The sequence below is a fragment of the Pristiophorus japonicus genome, chromosome 23 (genome assembly GCF_044704955.1).
Source record: "Pristiophorus japonicus isolate sPriJap1 chromosome 23, sPriJap1.hap1, whole genome shotgun sequence".
Classification (NCBI taxonomy): domain Eukaryota; kingdom Metazoa; phylum Chordata; class Chondrichthyes; family Pristiophoridae; genus Pristiophorus; species Pristiophorus japonicus.
Window position 1 is genome coordinate 37,660,776 of NC_091999.1, and position 14,823 is coordinate 37,675,598.

Sequence of the window (14,823 nt, forward strand, 5' to 3'; positions counted from 1 at the left end):
TCACTTCTTAAAAATAGTTATTACATTAGGTGTCTGCCAATCCTCCAGCACTGCACCTTATTCTAATCAAGTATTAAATATGTTTATTAATGCCTCTGCTATCTCTTCCCTTGATGTAATTCGTCCAAAGTCGGCATTTTTTCCATTTTCGGTTTGATTAGTTTATATAATATTTTCCTCTTGTGATTTTAAATGCAGTTATTTCATTTCTAATATCATCCGATGTCATGTCCACCTGTGTTGTCTCCCTGATAAATACTGATGCAAAGTAATTGTTTAATATTTCTATCTTTCTCTGCCTGTGAACAACTTTCTGAGCCACGTACCTTGGTATGTATTGTGGATTTCCTCCACGCAATCTTTATCCTTATCGTTAAAGGTAATGAGTATATAGTACCTGTTGGACAGGAGCAGTGACTTCTTCTCAGTCTCTTCTCATTTCTCGCTTCACGGCACCCAATCAGCCACGGACTTTCCTGAACCTGCGCTTTTCTGTGGGATGTGACTGTTTTCTGGATTAAATCACTTATCCTGAGTGTTTCAGAGTGTGTCGAACTCGCACTACAGCCCAATTACCCAGAGCCAGAGAGAGTAAAGCATCGACATTTCCTGCAAATGAGGGAATGTGGGAAAGATTTGATGTCCACAAACTCACACACATTACAGTCTCGACTCCTTGCCTGCCCTGCCATCTTTGGTTATTTTTCATAAATTTATTTGCTTATTTACACACTGAATTAATGTAACTACTTAATTTTTATTCAAATGTTTTTTTATAATGATATTAATTAATTAGTTTATATAGTTAAATAATTAATTTAATAAAGTATTGTTATTGCTCCCAGGTCTTAGTTTAGACCAAGCTTCGAGGAAAAAGGTAATACTCACCAAACGTTCATCTACCTGCTGTATTTTGGAGGCCAAAGCAGTATCCTTCAACCAGTGTTATCATACCAACTTTCACCAAATTCCGTTTAATATCACTGTGCAGAACACACTGTGAATCAGCAGTTAGTGTTTAGTTTTATACCTTTGGAGCCACACACAAGTTACAAGTACTGTCTCAGCTCCATGCCCATTGCTCGCAGTAATTAGCACATATTTAAGACTAACACTTATAGCTGACTGATAGTTAACTACCACTAACAGGTAGTTTCTGCTAACTTCTGTTTTTAAAGTTCTAAGTTCAATTCAAAACGTTAAACTAAATTTCCCTTCTTACAGCTAATACTCAGCCAGATTCACCCCGGATTTACCATTAAATCTCAATTTCTCTACGTTCCCAAGTTTACCACTCTCTTTGTGCACTCTGTTTAAGATCAGGATGTGGTGATAGAGTAAGCTCTGACATGCTCTGCTGGGCCGAAAGGGTCGGGGTGGGGAAGGTCGCTCTGTAAATTTGCAGTCCACAGGCAGACGGGCTGCTAACTTCCAGCACCCCCAGGGAAACCTCAGGGGAACCGCCTCAGACCAGTTTGCAGCCGCGAGCATCGAATGGCCTATTTCTGTGCTGCAGATATTAAGTAACTCTATGTAAGATGATGTGTGAAAGATATGGGATGTCTGAAATGCGATTCTGGGTCAACCACAGACCAGGGCGTGGTCAGAAGGGCAGGTCTCTGATGTCACAATACTCAGGCACAGCGTCATGCGAGTTTCCCCGCTTTATAATATCACACATACTGCAATACCTAGCAACAAAGCTCATTACCCCCCTCCCTGAACACTGCATATTATGGGCTATGTTGAGCTGGGAGATTTTACAGAGAGTGAGGAGGAGCTGAGTTTAATGTGTGTCAAGTGTGTGCGGGGAACATTTCATCCTGCAGATCATCTCATTGTTGAGGCAAACTTACAAAGGAACGTTACAGTGGTGAATGTTACTGGGATATACTCTGTCTGCAGGAGACCCTTTAATCCCAAAGGTAGATTATCTGAAACAAGGATACGCCGCTATCACCAGGCGCTGGGGCTGCACAGGTTAAACCCCACTGAGAGAAAAACACAAGGAGCCTGCAAAAGGATGAAAGCACTGACCTTTGAGCCTTTGAAACCTTCCCTCCCTGGCTGTTGTTTGGTCCCAGGCCATTTCCCCCCAGCTGTCCCTGGGAGTGCTGGGGACTGAGCGGCCCGCCCGTGGACTGAAAAGTAACAGAGCCACCTTCCCCGCGCCGCTCCCTTTGGGTAAACTCATCCGACACGAGCCTGGCGGTCGGGAGCTTTATAAACCCATCCCAGGCCGCAGCAGACGTCTTAGTGGGGATAAAACCTGCAGGAGTCCAGCGGGACTGATCTCCGTGGACTTCCCCACCTCTATCATTTTTGTTAGTCGCTGAATCCGCGCGGTGAAAGATGAAAACAGGCCTCACTGTGTGTGTATCACAGAGATGAGCGGATTGGGCAGAATACACGCCCAACACATTGTGTGATTCTTATTATTTAATGCATTTAACAATTACAGTGAAGGGATATTTCACCACATTCTTCAACTCCTCTCTGAATTTCGTCTGGGTCACGGCATAAATACATGTGTTGGTGCAGCAACTCAGGAGCTGAAGCATAAATCCCATTTCCTGTACATATTCAGGTAGATATACACGAATAAAGTTTAACAAATACAATCGTTCAACCACAGAATATAACAGAAACACTGCCCATAACAGGATAAAATTGCCGGATATAACAAACAGTAAAATGATGGATTTCCTTCGCTTCTCCATCTCTGGGTCACTGGGACTCTCCCCACTGCTGTGGGCCCGGAGTCTCCTGCGGGCTCTGCTCGACACTAAAACGTGTCTGACAGTTAAAGTATTGAGCAGAAGGATCAGAACAAATGGAATAAACGGTGTTATAATATAATGAAGGAATTCAATAACTGCCCATGATAGTGACTCAGAGACTTCCCATCTAACAATACAAAACCAGGGACTATTGGAAATATGATACACACCTCCATACATAAAGTACCAGAAAGTGTTCTTTACACAGAACAGCGCATTCACTGTTCCCACAACCACAGTCGCCGTTTTCTCGGTGCAATATTTGGTTTTGAGCTTCTGACAACAAATGGCTATACATCGATCAAAGGTAAAAGCAACTGTGAACCAGACGGAACAGTCCGTGACTGCGTAAAGCAGGATGGCATGGATATTACAAACATTAATCTTCCACATGAACTCAAACGCGGTCCAATAAAGAATAGGAATCTGCCTGGATATCAGGTCGAGGATAACGACCAGTAGATCCGCCGCTGCCATTGCCACCAGGTAACGGCTGACACACTTGGAGAGACCGCACCTTCCTCGAGACAGGATCATTATTGTCACTAAGTTCACTGCAAGAAAGAGAAAAACAGGGAATTTATATTTCAGATTGAGAGCATCATCAGCTGTCTCAAAGAATTATGTGTGAAATGTGTCAGGATTAAATGAACCAGCCAATGGGACGTGTGGTGTTTGGGTCAGGACTGATTACACCAGCGGATGGGACGTGTGATGTTTGGCACAGTTACTGAAATAACCAATATATGGGACGTGTGGGTGTCGGGACAAGGACTGAATGTACCAATGGATGGGACGTGTGGGTGTTGGCTCTGGACTGAATGTACCAGTGTATGGGATGTTTGGGTGTTGTGACAGGGAGTGAGTGAAGCGGTGGATGTGATGTGTGGGTGCTGGGTCATGACTGAAAGAATTAATGTGTTGGACTTTTGCCGGGATTTTAAAGCGCTGAATGAGACTAATATATAACGGCATATCCAAGTCAGAGTGAGCAATAATTCAGCACAAGAAGCCGCGAGTTTGTCAACAACCTGTGTCCATTGCGGGGAATAGAGTCATTGTCCAGGGATGGGAATGTAGTCTGGGGACAGCGAGGGGAATGGAATCTGTGTCCAGGGAGGAGAATGGAGTTGTGGGCCAAGGGAGGAATGGAGTCTGTGGCCAAGAAAAGGAATGGAGTCTGTACAGGGAGGGGAATGGAGTCTGTGGCCAAGGTGGGGAATGAAATTTGTTGCCAGAGAGGGGAATGGAGTCTTTGGCGAGATTATGGCGGTTGTGTCAAAGGCTGAAGAAGATGACTTGAATTGCATTATGTATCGAAATCTGAACCTTTCCAACCATTGTATTGAAAGTACACTTTGTAACTGGCTTAAGCTGACTTTCCAAGAATATTGCAAATAATCTTTAAAGAAGGGACTGTCACTTTACAATAGACTAATGATGACCCATGTTGTATGATGTCACAGAGGATTTTCGAACGTGTCTGTTTACAGCTGGAACCATGTCAACCTGCTGCCTTTCACCTGGTATGAGAAAGTTACAGACTTCCAGTTGACAGAGAGAGTTTGAGACTGGAAATATCAAAATATTTCACAATATAGTGCTACATTTTGAATAGTTGCTACCGTGCGGCCCACACCGAGATCTCCTGAACTGTGGCTGAACAAGGGAAATAAATCAATTCAAGCACAACTGAATAAACATTTTAATGAGTCCGTATTGCAGTTTTAACCCTGTCCTGACCATCTGGAATTAGTGACTGTGAGGCAGAGCGGGAGGCAGTGGAAATTACGACAACTCTCTATAGCTGAATCATTAGTGGATAATGTCTCATATCTCAATGTATTTGTGAAGGGTCTCTCAACGCTGATTTCCACAGAGCAGTGTCATTAACAATAACCAGCGGTCCTTAAAACACGTATTACCGCTGAACACATATTTATTATCCAACACTGGGCATCAGTGCAGAAAGCTGACTGCAAGCTGTTCAATAATCTAATCGTTCACTAACATATCTGTGTCAATAAAATCAAATTTCTGTCAAATCCTGTAAACCACTATCACTGGAAACAAGTTGCGGAAACAACACACTGTTTATTGAACTGGGAGCAGCGAGTCAGCAAATGATCAAACATAATATGACAGAAACTTCCGTGCATTGCCAGACACAGAACAAGAGGTTTAAATTGTGAAAACAACATACTGTTCATTGAACTGGGATCAGCGAATCAGCAAATTATCAAACATTACATGACAGAAACTTCCGTGCATTGCCAGACACAGAAAACAGGTTTAAATTGTGAAAACAACATACTGTTCATTGAACTGGGAGCAGCAAATTAACAAATGATCAAACATTACATGACATAAACCTCTTTTCATTGACAGACTCAGAACAAGAGGTTGAAATTGAATACAATTAATAAGTAGAACTAAAGGACAAGGACAGAAAATACAGAGAAACATGGGTTACATAATTAATTGCAGATGAAGGACTCACCAGGAACACCAACAGCAGCGAGGAGCGGGTAATAAATACGTTCCACTTTTAAAAATGCCCACAGGATCCAAAGCTCAGTTGGAATCTCCCAGAACATGATTTGACTTTCTGTGACCTCCAATGAGCGCTGTTCGTTTTAGACAACAACTTCAGTCAAACATTGCTATGCAGGCTGAAAAAAAAATCCCTATTTATAGCCTGAGTGAACTCTCCAGTGAGACAATTAAACTGCACACTGAAGGATATTATTCACAGTCACAGAATAAACAAGTTGTCCGAACCTTTTCTTTGCATCACTTTCAATTGCAAAATATCTTAAATGCAACGTGGCTTTGAGATCAAATAACTTTATCCAAAACCAAGCACTATTTGTAAAAGCAGAAATAGTTAATTCCACAGAATCACAGCATGCATATGAAGGGAGCAACTTTCATTTAGGGAGTTTCTATTATTACTGAGATGTAAAATAACTCTGTAATTTCAGATTTTAAATTCACTTCTCGGGGTAACACAAGTGAAATAAAACAAATGGAAGGATAGATGCAGGCTAAGTAAAGGTCAGTAACATGCATGGGGACTGACAGTACAGTGCTAATTAAGGATACATGGGGACTGATAATACAGTGGTCAGTAAAGATATATGACTACTGATCACACAATGATCAGTAAGGATACATGGGGACTGATAATACAATGGTCAGTAAGGGTACATGGGGACTGATAATACAATGGTCAGTAAGGGTACATGGGGAGGATAATACAGTGGTCAGTGAAGGTACATGAGCACTGATAATACAATGGTCAGTAAGGGTACATGAGGAGGACAATACAGTGGTCAGTGAAGGTACATGAGCACTGATAATACAGTGGTCAGTAAGGGTACATGGGGACTGATAATACAATGGTCAGTAAGGGTACATGGTGACTGTTAATATAATGGCGAGTAAGGATACATGGGACTGATAATACAGTGGTCACTAAGTGTACATGCGGATGGATAATACAGTCGTCAATTAGGATACATGGGGACAGATAATACAATGGTCAGTAAGGGTACATTGGGAAGGATAATAAAATGGTCAGTAAGGGTACATGGTGACTGTTAATATAATGTTGAGTAAGGATACATGTGGACAGATAATACAGAGGTCAGTAAGGATACATGGGGACAGATAATACAGTGGTCAGTAAGGGGACATGGGGCATATAATATATTGGTCAGTAAGGGTTCATGGGGACAGATAATACAGTGGTCCGTAAGGGCATATGGGGGCAGATAACATATTGGTCAGTAAGGGTACATGGGGACAGATAATACAATGGTCAGTAAGGATACATGTGTGCTGTTAATACAATGGTCAGTAAGGATTCATGGCGACCTATGCCATACAGATAGTCACACGCCATGCTATCGTTTATTTTCCTCAGAGCATGGAATGTAGAGACTGGAGGTGACGAAAGGCGATGAAAGGAGAAGAGAGGTGAGGAGGGGAGAAGAGAGAGGACAGGAGGCGGGAGGGGAGTAGGCGAGAGGAGATGAGTGTGGAGGAGAGGAGAGGAGGGGAATAGGAGAGCAGAGGTGAGGGGAGGAGATGCGTTGAGTGGAGAAGACAGCAGAGCAGAGTAGAGGATAGGAGGTGAGAGGAGAGGTTGGAGGAGGAAAGAGAGAAGATGAGCAGGAAGGGGAGGAGGGTTTAGTGGAGGAGAGGATAGAGGAGAGGGGAAGTAGAGAGGAGAGCAGAGCAGAGATGAGTAGAGGAATGGAGAGGAGAGTTGATAAGAGGTAAGGAGAGGACAAGAGAGGAGAAAAGAGGGCAGAGGAGAAGATAGGAGAGGGGAAGAGAGAAGAGGAGGGGAATGGAGATGAGAGTGTAGGGGAGATGGTAGGAGAGGAGAGTGGAATAGAGGTGGGGAGAAGGTAGGGGAGAGAAGAGAGATGAGAGGGGAGAGGGGGAGAGGAGCGGAACGCAGAAGGGAGGAATGGAGTGAAGTGGAGAGGGGAGAGAGGATGCGAGGGAAGGAGAGTAGAGCAGAGGAGAGGGGAAGGGCGGCGGGAGAGTAGAGGAGAGACCATCAGAGGAGAAGAGAGGAAGAGAGTAGGGAGAACAGGGGCGAGAAGAGATGAGAAGGGAGGGGAGGAGAGGGGAGAAGAGAGGGGAAGTGGGGAGGAGAATGGAGGGGAGAAGAGCTGTGGAGAGTCGAGCAACGGAGAGGAGAGTAGAGGAGATGAGAGGAGAGGAGAGAAAAGAAGAAAAGGAGAGAGGAGGGTAGTGGATTAGAGGAGAGGAGAGGATGAGACATGGGACAAGAGAGGAGAGTAGAAAAGAGGGCAGGAGAGGAAAGAAGAGTGGGTAGTGGAGAGGTGAGTAGAGGTGAATGGAAAAGAGGGGTGGTGAAGTTAGGGGAGAGGAGAGGAGAGAGAAGACAATGAATGAGAGGAGGAGGTGAAAAGAGGGTAGAGGAAAGGAGAGCAGATGGGAGGAGAGGGTAGGAGGGCAAGGAGAGGAGTGGAGAAGAGAGGAGTGGAGAGGGTACAGGAGAGCAGAGGGAACGAGAGGAGCGGGAAGGAGAAGAGAGGGGAGAACATCAGAGGACACAAGTTGAGGAGAGGAGTTAAAATGAAAGGGGAGAAGAGGTGAGACGGAGGGGAGAGGAGAAGAGGGGAGAATTTAGGGGAGCGGAGTAGAGATGATTGGAGTGGAGAGGAGAGTAGAGATAGAAGCGACTTGAAAACAGGGGGGAGGAGAGGATAGGGGAGGAGAGGAGATGATTGGAAATGAGAGAGCAGAGGAGATGAGAGGAGAATGGAGGAGAGGAAAGGGGAGGAGAAGAGGGTCGGGTGAGGGGAGAATGGAATAGAGGCATGGAGAAGGTAGGCGAGAGGGGAGAAAATGAAGACATAAGAGAGTTGAGGAGAACAGCTGAAAGGGGAGGAGAGTTGTGTAAAGGCGGGGAGATGGGAGAGGAGAGAGGAGAGAACGGGAAAACAGGTGAGGAGAGAAGTGGAGAGGAGAGAGGAGGAGATGGGAGAAGGGATGAGCCGAGTGGAGAGGATAGAGGAGGAGAGGGGAGAGGAGGAGAGAAGATGAAAGGAAAAGGAGGTGAGCAGAGGAGAGAGGAGATGAGAGGAGCGTGGAGGAGAGGGGAGGCGAGAGGAGGAGAGTTGTGGAGAGGGGAGGAAAAGAGGGACGAGCGGAGAGAGGAGGGTAGAGATGAGCAGGGAGGGGACGTGAGTGTAGGAGAGGAGAGGTGAGAAGAAAGCAGAGCAGGGGAGAGTAGAGGAATGGAGAGTAGATGTGATGAGAGGAGAGGAGAGGAAATTGGAGTGAAGAGGGGAGGGGATTAGAGGAGAGGACTGGGCAGGGGACAGGAGAGGGTAGGGGCGAGGGTAGGAGAGGAGAATAGAGTAGAGGAGGGGAGAAGGCAGGGGAGAGGAGAGGAGACGAGCATAGAAGAGATGTGAGGAGAGAAGAGAGGAGAGCGGAGGGGTGAGGAGGGGAGGTGTTGGGGTAAACAGGAGGCTTCTCTCCTTTAAGGTGGACTAACTGATGTAGTTAAACGACACCTCGCCCAGCTTCCCACTGTATAACGACCAAGGAAGTAAACAAACGAAACCTCAGGTTTATTGGTTTTATTCCGAGCAATGCACGGGAAGGTTCAATCTTGGAACCTCTGAAATAGAGGGGTTTTCAAGCATAATTTATACAGGTGTTGGAGAGGAGCTTTCCTCCTGAAAAATCATCGATAGGTCTATTGCTATTAGCGAAGTTACATTGATTTGTTGACTCTTATCAGATGGGCTCTGAGTGGTACATGAAACTGCCCATCTCTCATCTTTGTTTTGTTCCATTTTGCCCTCTATCCCAGTCTATCCGATGCCTGGTATGGTTGTCCTGGCTCCTTTATCTCTTCTCAGGGACTTGTAAAGAAAACTGCTGATTTTGGCTAAGGTTAAGCTATAATATACTGCGTATAAGTGTGTTACACCTTTATAAGCAAGTGTTACATACATAGGTAATTGATAAGTTCACAACCTTCAGCATAATTCTGACCCCATATCTACAACCTTATTATTTATCCTTTACAATTCCCCCTAATGGCCCTTGGCTATATGCCCAAGATAGGCCATTTCGCAATTAATTCCACATGGGTGAGCTTCCAGGGGTGACCTTTTACTTGGGTAGTGCTACTTCCCGAGCTCCTGGACCTATCTGTTGGTTTTCCCATCAAGGTTATACTATGTAAGTCCTTTCTGCCGGACTGTCTGATTTCCCTTTCTTCAATGTTTTGTCCATAGTACGGACTAGGGCCTGCCTCTTACGTCGGTTACAGCTTTTTAAAGGATAATACTAGCAAGGTGAGTTCCCTTGCACTACAACCAGTACATTGAGTCCAGCATAGTTCGTGTATAAGTCCTTTCTAGCCAATACTTTCTCGGTGTTCGAATTATGCCCCGCCTGGGGTATCCTCTCTTTCTTCTATTTTTCCTCCACTTGGGGTCTTCTCTATTCTACCGAATTTCTGCCCTGCCTGGGGTATCCTCTATGTTGTCGAATGGCGTCCAATTCAGTCCAGTTTGTTTCTCGTTCAGTTGGAGTATTGGTTTTCCTTGTTGTCCGATGGCCTTCGCATAACCTCCTCAGGTAATGTCCATCATTGCCCCGTCGATCATTCCTCCTTTAGCTCAGGGGTTGTAATAAACCCATTTATATCTGTCTCGTCAAGTGGAGTAAAGCAGAAGTCAATATCCATAATGGTGCATGACGTGTTCCTTTCTTCATTTCAGTTGCCGTGGTGGTCACACATCAATCTCCATATCCTCGTGAAACAGCGATAATTTAGTAGTCCTGTGTTAGTGGGGGTGATGCTCAAGGTGCACCCGTCCACTTGCTTATATCCACAGTCATATTTGATCATTCGTAGTGGATCTCGACATAAAGCAACTTGGTTATTTTTATAACAATCTATATATGCTGAGACTCTTAGTACTGTTGTTCTCCTCAGTTACATTTCTGGTTTGTCATCATACCACACGCGAGTTTGATTCCTTTTTACTCCTACATTGTTTGATGTAGAGTATCAACCATTGTCACATCATACTGTCCTATAGATAATAAAAAATCTATTTAATGTGCGGTAACACAGCTGGCCTTTGGGACCCAAGCATGACTGTTTCTCTGCACCTCGCAGGCATGAGTCATGTTTTTGTCTAAGGTCCAGTTGGTAAATATATCGAGTGTTATCCAATCCGGCACCTTTCCATTCTGAAGCTTTTCAATGTTATGTTGTATTCCATTCAGCAACCATACTCCATATCCTATACATAATAGTTCTGTCTGTATGGTTTTACTTAAGTTCGTTTCTGCTCTATTCATTTATATTTCTGGCGTGGTCTCGCAATGTGTGGGCCACTTTAATAATTCCCTTTCTGCGCCATTACCCAGTTGTGTCTGCAACTTTTCATGATCCTCATCCCTTTCCAGCAATCCCTGTAAGGTTTGTGTTTGGGCATTAACTCGATCATCTATCGTGTCTGGCTCTATAGGTTGCAACTCCCGCAACGTATCCCACCGTGTACCATTTCTAGTATCCCTCTTTTTCCCCTGTCCCGTTTTTTACCTGACCCTCTTTCGACAATAAACTTCATGGTTTTGGATTCAGCGCCTTTAGTGCTCGAAGGATCAGGTTTCTATACAGGCTTATACTGTTTAACCCGCAGATGTTGGGGTAGCTATATTGTTTAATTTTAGGAATACAGTAATTATTCGCTGACGTACCCTGAAGTGTATCTTATCCTTGGTCTGCCTTATCAATTTCTCTTTTGCCCCAGTGTTCACAGTTGGACAGGTTTGTGGCGCTGGGGGTGTGATGGTCGAGACCCTGGTAGTGCTCACTGTTGCTAAACTAGTGGATGGGGCCGTGTTGGTGGGTCTATCTCTGGAGATATCCCCCCACCACCATTCATAGATGTTGAGTGAAATCTGCACCCCCTTCCCCGGGTGCAGTATGTTTGTCCCTCCTGATTAAAAACACACCGCGGTCTTATTCCCACTAATTATGGTTCTATATTATTGACCCATTCCCAATGTTGTTTCGTTTCCTTGTAACGTTGTTTTATGCCCGTTATTTAACTCTACTTTGCTCCGTCCGACACCATCAGTGTGTTTGATGTTTTATTAAACTAATGTCGCCCAAGTCCCTGTAATACAGGCCTTGCCATCCCTTAGTCTGTTGTCCCTGATATGAGGCTGCGTTACTCCACGTTATTTCCACGAGCTCTCGAGTCCTGCAAAAAGCAATATTTTCCGGTCGTCACTGGTTAGTTAGTGACCATGCTTTTTTAACTGGGTCCAGAGTTTCCACTTGCCGATACTCCTTATAAGTACCATAACTTACCATGATTACCTGATAGAGACCGATCCATTTGGATGCGATCCCGAACCTCTCGGGGGTAATCTCTTGACTGCCTATTTGGGGTGTTTGGAACTTCTGTTTCTTAGTGTCGTTCTCTAAATCCATCACCAGCATCTGGACATCAAGCTTATCATGTTGGTTCTACCTGTATGGACATACCCGTGGTATAAATTTAATAGGCTCCCCTGGATGCATTCCGGGGCCACCACATTCCCATCTTTTCTCCATATCCCGTCGGTCCCTTGTTGGGCCCTCTCTGCTTCCACTCCTCCTGTTCCTGCGGAGTGGCCTCTCCCTGTACCTCAAGCATATTTACTTCCTCAGGCCCGATTGTACATGCTCTGCCTTGGGCTTCCCCGGCCAGTGTACCTGCCACTCGCTTGGCTGCTTCATCTGTCCATGCATTCCCCTGTTCATACTGATCATTATTTTTTACGTGTGCTTTGATCTTTATTATTGCACACTCCTGGGATAGGAAGGAGGCTTCCACTAGATGTTTCCCAATCTCCTCATGTTTAATCGGTCCTCCTCCTCAGGTCGTGTATCACCGTCTGCTCCAGGCTATCATATAATCATGCTCTACTCCGAAAGCATATCGACTGTCTGTATAGATATTTACTCATTTTCCCCCAGCAAGCCTCAGAGCCTCAGTGAGAACCACTAATTCAACCACTTGAGCTGATAGATTATCTTCTAACCGTCCTTCCCCTTTGACCTGACCGCTGCGATCTACCACGACCCATCCTGTCTGTGGTGTCCCATTGATATAGCGCCGAAACTCATCTACATATAGATCCATGTCTGCCTCCTCAAGCAGGGTTTCACTTGCCTGACTACTTCCCTCATCTTCTGTTGTGCTACAATGATGCTCCTCTCCCTCTGTAATGATCCACCCGGCAGGCGTCTTTTATTATTGTTACCGTCCCGTTGGGTGGGGCGGGGCGGGGGGTGGGGGGTGGCGGGAGAGCATTATTTAGCACCTCGCCATTTGTGCATCGAATACATTTTTAGCCTTCCATTGTTAAGTAATTCTACTAAGGTACGCTGGGTTTGTAGAATAATGCATCCTGACATTATTATTGGTTCGTTAACTCTGATGGCCCAAGCCGCACAGTCGAGGGCAGCAACGCACCTGGACAGTCCTGCAGCTACAGGTTGCGGTTTATCTGAGTAATATGCCACGGTCTATGCCTGTCTCCATGTAATTGAATCACTACCGCGTTATAATGATGGTTAATGTGGTAGGTATAGACGTGAAAGGGCCTATTCTGGTCTGGTCGTCCCAGGGCTGGAGCACTTGTGAGAGTTTGTTTTAACCACACACATGCAGTTTCTTGATCTAGGCCCCAGTTTACTGGCTCTTAGGAGGGTTGCCACCCTGTGACCTGTTTCTGTATAGGTTAGGCCACCTTGCCATATTCGGGAATAACATTTCTGCAGCAGTTGAATAGCCCTTGTACCTGCCTGACCCCTTTCACGGTTCCTGGTCTGGGGATTGATTGAATTGTTCCTTACTGTCCTCCGGCATCTGTCTCTTCCCTTACAATATTATGTATCCCAGATATGTTACTTCGCTCCTTCCTTCCATTGCATCTACTGGATCCAAAATCCCTGACAAATTGGATGAAATATGCTCCGGCTGTTATTGAATCCCAGTGGTACTTTGGCCCATGTGTATTGTTTTCCCTTTACCGTGAAGACAACATTTCCTTGAGACTCTTTGTCCAAGGGGATGGTCCAAGTTCCATTTGTTATATCCAGCATGGTGAATATCTTATGATCTGGATCCAGGCCATTAATAACTGTGGCCGGATTTGCTACTATTGGGTGTTCTCCGGAAGTCACCTTATTCAGAGCGGTATAATCGATAGTCAATCGGTAAGACCTTTTGGGTTTCTTTATCAGCCACACTGGTGAATTAATGGAGGCTATTATATGTTTCAATACACATTGCGCCTCTAATTCCTGCACTATCTGAAGACCGCTACCTCAGCTTCGGGTGTTAATTGGAACTGTCAGTGAGCTTTGTGTTCGGGTCCAGGAATTTTGATGGGTGATATCTCTGCTAATCCATAATCTTGTTTGCATTGTGCCCAAAGAGTCGGGTATAATTGGCACGCGCTACCCCATACAGCCTTTGTTTCTCACTCGGGTTGAATTATGGTTGTTCCGACCACTCATTGCTGCTGGTGTCCCGGGTGTTCGAACTTAATTCGGTTTTCGTGCTTATCCCCCAAAATAATCCGGTTATGCTGAGGATCTATCAGTACCCCTATCTCCCTTAATGTATCGATGCCCAATATGTTGTCTTCTGTATTCTGACAGCACCAAAACTGAGCAGGTAGCATTACCCCTGTACTTCTAACAACAACATCTCACTTCGGGTTGCTTTCTGGTATCCCCCACCCTCTATTTGTAATTGACGGTCCTATGGATCAGGGGCAAATCTAAGTTGGTTATTGAGTGTTCTCGGGTTGGGGCAGTGGTGGCAGTAGTACCAGTGGTGCTGGTACCTGTCTGAGCATGTCCATCAGATCTTCGCTGGTTAATGGTGTTGCCTTCTTTGCCTGTTGGTGGTCTCACCTTCCTGCGCCTTCCTCATAACTCCAGCAATCTTTGGCTCAATGTCCAAGTTTACCACAATTTTGACATCTCCCTTTAGAATTTCCGTAACCTCTGCTTTTCTGCGGGCAATCCCTACTGAAGTTGCCTTCCTGATTGCAGTTTAAACATATCAGGTGAGTTGCGCGGGAGTGTGTCTCTTCCTCCTTCGTCTCGGCTGCTACTGATGTAGGTGCTATTTTTGCTCTTTTATCCCTTTGTTCTAGCTTTAACTCCTCTGCATGTTCTGCCCATTCCAAAGTTTCATCATAATCATCTCCAATGGTAAATACTCACTTAATTATCTTTTGATGTGCCTTTCATAGTCTATCCTTAAACATTTTCAAGAATGCTGCATCGTTTCTGTTGTGGTCATCAGCCCCAGAGTGTTGTTTATATTCAATCCACGTTCGTTCCCCGTACTCCCCAACCCTTTTTCCTGTCTTTTGCGTCAAAATATTCTGCTCCAAACTTTTGTCAGAATTCTGTATTTCAACTATTTTGCTTTTGTGGTTGGTAACTTATTGA

The 14,823-nt window shown here is 45.0% G+C and overlaps 1 protein-coding gene across 1 annotated transcript; it reads right to left on the minus strand.

The window, feature by feature from the left end:
* Positions 1-2,435: 2,435 nt before the first annotated feature.
* On the minus strand, positions 2,436-5,377 carry LOC139235488 (probable G-protein coupled receptor 139). Its single transcript, XM_070866577.1, has 2 exons — positions 5,281-5,377; positions 2,436-3,334 (listed from the first exon to the last, which is right to left on the minus strand). The coding sequence occupies exons 1-2, from the start codon at positions 5,375-5,377 to the stop codon at positions 2,436-2,438; spliced, it is 996 nt and encodes a 331-aa protein (XP_070722678.1).
* Positions 5,378-14,823: the final 9,446 nt, after the last annotated feature.